Source organism: Calliphora vicina, chromosome 2, assembly GCF_958450345.1.
Source record: "Calliphora vicina chromosome 2, idCalVici1.1, whole genome shotgun sequence".
Lineage (NCBI taxonomy): Eukaryota > Metazoa > Arthropoda > Insecta > Diptera > Calliphoridae > Calliphora > Calliphora vicina.
In genome coordinates, this window is record NC_088781.1 from 2,952,476 (window position 1) to 2,960,301 (window position 7,826).

Genomic DNA, 7,826 nt, shown 5'->3' on the forward strand with positions numbered 1-7,826 from the left:
AATTGTTTGTCATGTATTTATTGTTTTATCAACAAAAAATAAATTTTGGAAAATCTTTAAAAATATTAAAATGCAAGTACATTGATACCATTTTAAAAATAATTAAGATCTAACAAAATCATAAAAAAAAATTATTATAAAAATTTTCAAAGATAAGAACTGTATTTCCATTTAATAATTTTAATATGTGAAATTAATAAACCTAAAGTTGTTGAGTCGTTGATGCGACAGTAGCTAAAAATATAATCAATGTTTCTCTTTTTTTAATAAATGATTAAATATATTTAAGACACCCATCAAATACTTGAAATTCAACAAAAAATTAAATAAATTTTTTTGCATTATTAAAAACATGTATTTTACTTAAAATATTGTAATTTACAAAAAATGTACTTAAATTTAAAATAATAAATATTTCAATGATAAAGTTTCAATGTATTTCCATGGGAAAGAATTGCTTTAATGTTGTTTTCAAAACACATTCTTTATTACGCAATTTCACTGCGAATTGATCTAAAATTTCTTTAACATCTTCCCTCGAAGACATTTCGAATAGTAAACCTTTATCAGTATAAGTTGCCTGCAATATATGCCATTCCAAATGAACCAAATCCAATTTATCAATTATGAAAGAGCGTATATGATCAACAGCATTATCGATAAAAGGGTATGAGGGACAGTCTCTCAATAAGAGACGATTTGTATTGATTTCATTATCGTCTGGATATTGGACATTTGTATTTGAATTCTCACGTTTGGTTACGCATAAATCAAGCGTGGCTAAATAAAGATGAAAAAAAATACAGAATTTTATTGCTTATTTATTTGTTTGTTTCTGTGGTTCATGACTCACCGGCCTGTGTTATTGACATTATGGTGTAGAATATTGATAATTTTATAAATACTTTTGTGTACATTTTTATTCGTTTCAAAGCTTTAGTTGTTGATCAGCCGGTTTAGATGTTAATACTGCCTCATGTTATCATTGTAATATTTCTTAAATACAAATCTGTGAGCTGTTTTTATTTGTTGTTTGTTTTTAGTTTCACTCTCAGCTGGGAAATACGTAAAGAGAAGTAGAAGCCCCGATATGATGACGATGATAATGCAAAAGAATTTTTATAAGAATTATAATTTACTTAAATGTCTAGAGAGTAGCTAGCATTCTCTCATTTGAAATACACAAATATAAAGTAGGTAATTTACAAATTGCTGTTGGTTTTTTATTATAAATAAAGAATATTGGGTTTTTACTTATTTTTTGAGTATTAAATATAAGAATGAATATTTTGTTTGGGTTATTACGTATAAATTGATATGTATGTATGAGTCTTACATATTTAAAAAAATAATATTGTTGTTGTTAATGTAATTTTAAGAGACTTTTTTTGACTGCCTACACTTGTTGAAATTTGAATTAAAATATAAATCATTTAATGCTATTTATAATTAAAAATATAAAAATATTAAATTTCAAGATTTCTTAAAAATTTTAACGTCTGTTTCACAATGTCGAATGAAAAATAATTCGAACAAATTTGTATTTATTATATTCGAAAGAAATTAAAAATTTTAGTGTTTTTCATACAAATTTTTCGACTAATTTTTCTTTCGACATCGTGGAACAGGCAGTTAAATTTTATTCCGTCTGTACTCATTATTAAGGCATTGATAAATGTAAATAAAAATCGTGTCAAATGGTTTCAAAGTAACTCTACTGTAACGTTTTCTTTCACATAATTTATATAAATAAAAAAGAACACATTCATTCATACATTCACACTCTTTTACATAAACATAACAACAGAATTAAGTAAAAGGAATTTCTCATTATTTAGCAACCAACCTTTCTTTAACGTGCTTGTTATTCTATTTTTTCTTATTGTTTTTTTACTTTTCATTTCACTTCATTTTCTTGTTGGTTTTTTAGGGCATTATTTATTTTTCAATTTGAACAAAAATTAATATGCAACACGTGGCATTCTTTAGATCCTTTTTATACAATACATGTCCAAATACACGAAATGTAAGAGAGAGTGCGTGTGTGTGTGTGTATCAAGGTCTGTGTAATCTATTTAAATGTACTTGTATTTGTACTTTTTATACATGTATGACTCTCTACTAGTGCTTACTCATCCTGAGTAAAGTATGTGGTAGAGTATTGTATATTTGTGGGTATAAATGTGTCTTTGGCATTAGAAGTTTTATAGTCATTGAATTCCCATACAACAAATACATAAGAGTAAATAATAAGAAAATTTGTTTACCAAACTGATGAAAATTTGTTAACATTAAACAGCAACAACAACAAAATGAAATAAGAGAGTATGAAAGTATTTTTTTTCTTTTATTTAACTTACTACCACACAATCTACTCTGCTCGATGTAGCCACCACTACTACTTAGAAACATATTTTTTGGTTTCTTTTCAGTTTCAAATATTTTGTGCAAGTAGTATAATGCAGATACTTAAAACTATTTTTTCTTTTACTAATAGTATTTATAAAAAACCGGTTTTTCGATTAACCGAAAATTGGTTTTTTTTTGAAAACCGGTTTTTCGGTTAACCGATATCGAATATAGAAAACATAAAATGTCCTATAAAGTGTACACAGATTTAAAATTTTTAGTTTTTAGTAGTCAGGAATGGTTAATATTAAATAACTATGAATATTTGTATATTGTCCATTTTATTGTATATTGTACATTTTATTAAGTCCATTTTATTTTGTAAAGATTTCAAAATTATTATCTCAGTCAAATGGAATTGAGTATAAATATGTTACTAAATACATAATACAGGCAAATCCCGGTATAAAGAATCTCACTTTAACGAAAATCCGATTTAACGCACGATCAAATTCGTAACATTGACTACCTTATATAACGAAAGTTTCAAAAATTGTATGCTCGATATAACGAATGGTGAGAAAAACAAACAAAATCAAACAAACTACCAAATTTTTAACATTAACAACCTTATACAGCGAACATTTGGAAAATTGTACGTTCATTATAACGAACATAAAGTATAAAAAACAAAAGTAGTAAAGAATGTAAAAATAAGAAAATAAGTCGTTACAGTTTTCTTTAATAATGGGTGCTGTCATTTTTTCTATATATCGAATGAAAGATTTCATTTGCATTCTAAGCGAAAGAAAACTGATTCGTTCATATTATGAGTATTCGCGTGAATTAAATATGTTTAACCGTGGAAGAATTTCATCGAAAGAAAAAATAAAAGAAATTAGATGAATGAATGAAATATGGAATAACAAAATTCTCAACATGTATTTTGAAGAAAATAAAAACAAAAATTTTTATCTTCACACAAATAAAGTGGAATCTGGGATCTTCAAAATCATTTTTTTTTTTAAATTTTTGTCCCTGAGTTAAATTTTTTGAGGTTGAATCATTTTCAGAATCGAAATCCCTTACAATGAAGGCTTTATTAATCGTGGATAATGCACCAAGCCACCCTCCTGAGGAACAATTAGTAAACATTTTCAATTTATTTATTGTTATCACCTCGAATTTCTGATATGAAACAGAAAATGTTACAAGTCCCAAAAAAGGACCTATAAGATGCAAACGCACTTCTTTTTAGCTGTGATTATTTGTCATTATAAAAAACTCCATTATCAGATTTCAAAAATATTTCAAATAATGGATTTTAGAACATTTTTTGTCTCTCCTGTAATATTTCTGAAAAGGACTTTGTGCACTAAGCTAACGAAATGAATAATAAAATAAAATTTTAAGAACAAAACAAACTAATGAAGTCAAATTTATTGAAAGATGGTATGTACATCGAATTCAATTTAACGTTTGGTAAAATCATCACTAAGTTTATAATGAATCATTATTAAGATTCAGCTTAACTTCTAGAATTAATTTTTAATAGTTTCATTATGTGCAATTTATTATAAGTTTTTCAGAAAACTCATCGTCCTTTACTATTTAGAATCATTATAATTCTTACAAATATTAATCTAAAGAGATTGTAAATCAGCAGTTTAGGTTTCAAATCAAATCAATAATGTGTGTACAATGAATATAAAAAATGCAAAAAAACATGAGATTTATTAATTTTAGTCCCAAATTTTAAAAACCGGTTAACGAGTGATAAAAACCGAAAATCAAAATTTTAAAATAACTGGTTCGCAAAAGACCGAGATTTCGAAGAAAACCCGGTTTTTCGGTTAACCGGTTTATAAACAATATTTACTAACCAATAGATATATATACTGAAGATTATGTATAATCAGGGTAAGTTTTCGGACTTTTTGCTTGAAAAGTAAGCAATTGCATATTTCACATGTTTGTTTTTCTGACCTTGCATAAATACGCATATTTCGCACTTCCACTATAATATCTTTAAAGAAAATATTACATTTGAGCTTTTATTCACCACGACATATCGTAATTGTCGTTGAACCCATAACTTATATATATATAGAGTACTTATGAAACCTAAAGACCATCAAGCTATATCCATCAGTTGTTGAAGACAAACATATTTTTTGGTATGATATTTTTTTATGAACATTTTTTAATTTTCTTACAATATATTAGTTTTTTGTCATTTTATGTAACAAATAAAGATAATTTAGTTTTGAAAACTAGACAAAATTGTAATGTTGATGTAACCGACTTTTTTATCGCCTTTTCTGGGGAAAATTTACGAAATTCTTGTAAAAATTGACGACCATTTAACATTCTGTTAATGAAATCCGTGTGCTGGAATCTGATTTTTGAGCTACGGTTTCTTTGGCAAAGTTTATTGGAATGAACCATAGAACAAGAATCGCGATGTATCTTTTTACATATTTTCGGCCACCTACAATTTGACCCACCCTAATATTCAAGCTTTATTTCTAAACATTTGTGTGAGTATTTTTCAGTTTTTTCGAAATTTTGTATCGATATTTAAAATTGCCCTGATCATAATAAACATATAATTAATCTTTAAAAATTAAATAGAAAATGATCATAAACAAAATTTGTAAAAAAGAAAAGATAAACAATTTTTATAATTTGTTCTTTCTTTTATTTACTTCTCTAGGGAGCATATGCCTTATACAACATTACTCCACTTGCAATATGTTTTATCTCTTCCCATAACATATCTAGTGTTGCTATTTTCATAAGGAGTGTAAATTGCGGTATAAAACGACCAATTTATAAAACGCTCCAGGATTTCAAATATTTATTGCATTATCTATTACCTGTCCAACGAAGATGGGCTATTCTCTGACCTCACATCATGACAAGTTTTTATTATTGATTGGAGGATTTATCTGTATGGTCAGACAGTTACCACAACTGAATTCTCATCATTCAGAAAACGTTGTGCACTGCTGATACATTTAAACAACATTTTTCGTTTCGAGTCAATTATTACACAAATTTAAATCAACTGAATTCATTCCTTTATAATTACTTTGCAGAAATAAAATTTTCCAAAGTACTAGAACCAAATAAATAATGAAAAAGAATACCAATAGTAGAGAAGTATCTGCAGAGAGTCTGTGCAAATGTGGTGTCAAAGGAATCATAAAAGTAAAATACGTGCGTAAAATCCAAACGTGTTGAGAATCCAAAAACCAAAAATCATCATCACCATCAGAATTAAACTCCACTCTGCAGCTAAGTAAATGAAAATGAGAGTACATTTTTATATAATTTCCAGCTAGATTTTAATAACTAGGTGAGAAATGTCTTCAAACAATCATTCCGAGCACGACGGCATCAAATTAAAAGAATGGGTGACACCTCAATAATATTATTGTTTCTGTCAAAATATTTATGTTTAATTAAGGTCTAAAGGTTACGATAAAGTAATCAATTCTTAACGATAAAAATAATTTGTTACTTCAATAAAACAACACAACACAACAAAGAGAAATTAAGAATAAGTTCCAGAAGCAGCAGCAGAAGCATCCTTCTTATAACATCAATCATCAGAATGAGAGAGTTTTTGCTCGCAATTGTTTAAAGCATTCTTTACTTGTTTGTGTGGATATGTGCAATATGTATGAATTTACCCAGCAGTTTGAAAAGTGTATATTGGTAACCAGTTCGATGTGCCAGCTAAAGTGGCAATTTAATGGTTATCATTTGCGCTACATTTACTCCGAGTATTCAGTAACAAACAATAGCCAGATATTCGCCCGAATTTTTTGAAAATCCAAAATTGAGATTAAACTCAGATGCAATGACAACCGTATGTTAAATTCGCCAGTTAATAGCGTTGAAAGTGGGTTAAAAATTATCTTGCATTAGTTTTCAATGGCTAATTCGACGTGGCGGAACTAGTTCCATGAACTGCAGGGTATAAATGGATAAATATAGGTGTGTATGTGTGAATGTGTGTCTACTTTATGTCATTGTTTATCCTTGATCGAAACAAAATGTAACAAAAATGAGAAAAAAAGCTGGAATAAAGTCATTAAGAAAATAACTTTGTATGTCATGGATTAAAAATGAAACGTGCATGTTGCTAATGCTGTTATTTTTTCATTTTCCATAATAAATTACAATTTTTTTCTTCCCTTTTTTGGAAACAATATTACAGCTGCCTTATATAAAATTAATGAATATTAAATTTAATTAATACATAGTTTCATTAATAAAAATTCTGTTCATAAAGTGGAAATTACATGTTAAGCAATATTTTTACTTTCTTAATTAGTAAATTTTCACCTCGATTTTAACAACATTTTAAACACTTTTAACAAATTCTCTAATCTTTCAGTATGGAAATTATGAAATAAATATTAAAATAAAAATTTCAGATGAGTTCAATTTGTATCAAAGTAGAAGTCAACAGAAATATGAAATATACATTTATGAAATTATTTTTAGATAAGTATAAAAAATAATTCAAAATTTTATTTTCATTTCATTATTGACAATAGATCACATTTCACCTTATTTAAAAAACTTAAGTTGTTATCACTAGTGTGTTGTTTTCCACACATACGTATTTTGTAGTCAAAATCATGATTTACCATCATTAACATATTTGTTTTATTTTTTTATCTAATAGATCACAAACATTTCAATTTTGAAAGCATCACAAGATTCAACGCAAAAATGCTGTTCCTAGTAAAAAAGACATATAAACTAGATATGTGTGGAAAATCACACACCAGGGTAAGCAACGTCACTTTTTTAAAAATCTCGTTATAAAACAATATTCGTTGCTATTCATGATTTTAACATGATTTTAAATCATTAACTTTTTTTGTTTTTATATTTTGTTATCTGCTACATCACAAACATTTTTGAATCAACTAATATGTTTTCTGTGTCAAATTGATAAGAATATTTCATATTTCTTCTTCTATCCACTTAACTCCCTGTGGAGCATAGGGCCTTTACAAAATTTCCCCAAGATATTCGATCATTTGTGAATTCGATAGATTGTGAATTCCAATCTAAGCCCTGGCAGATTATTTCATCTGGAGCCTTCCTAAGAGAATGCCCAATCCATTTCCACTTCCTTTTTTTAATAATAATTTGGATATTTTCTATATACTTCGTCGTTGGTTACGACGTTTGGCCACCAGATTTTCAAAATGTAACGCAAGCAGCGGTTTTGTAAAACCTTGTAGTTTACAGTTCAGTGATATTGTTGTCAGCCACGTTTCGCAGCAATAAAGAAAAATTGATAAAAAGGATATTTAATAATCATCGCTTAACCATTTTTTTCAAAATGTATAATAATAGATATTAATTTTTTGTGGTTTCTGGCACAAGTCCTTTTTCTAAAATAACTTTCATCATAAATGCCAACGGACCACAATGTGTTAATTCCCGAA

The 7,826-nt window shown here is 27.3% G+C and overlaps 1 protein-coding gene across 1 annotated transcript; it reads right to left on the reverse strand.

The window, feature by feature from the left end:
• Positions 1-331: 331 nt before the first annotated feature.
• On the reverse strand, positions 332-996 carry LOC135951226 (uncharacterized). Its single transcript, XM_065500833.1, has 2 exons — positions 854-996; positions 332-780 (listed from the first exon to the last, which is right to left on the reverse strand). Exons 1-2 carry the CDS (start codon positions 915-917, stop codon positions 431-433), a joined length of 414 nt encoding a protein of 137 aa, XP_065356905.1. The 5' UTR covers positions 918-996; the 3' UTR covers positions 332-430.
• Between the last annotated feature and the right edge of the window lie 6,830 nt (positions 997-7,826).

What these genes read in the sequence shown, in the direction of transcription:
- LOC135951226 (XM_065500833.1), bottom strand. Translation starts at nt 917, where the DNA reads ATGTACACAAAAGTATTTATAAAATTATCAATATTCTACACCATAATG. An exon ending in AATGTCAATAACACAGGCCG is followed by an intron (nt 781 to 853) that starts GTGAGTCATGAA and finishes ATCTTTATTTAG; the next exon opens with CCACGCTTGATTTATGCGTA.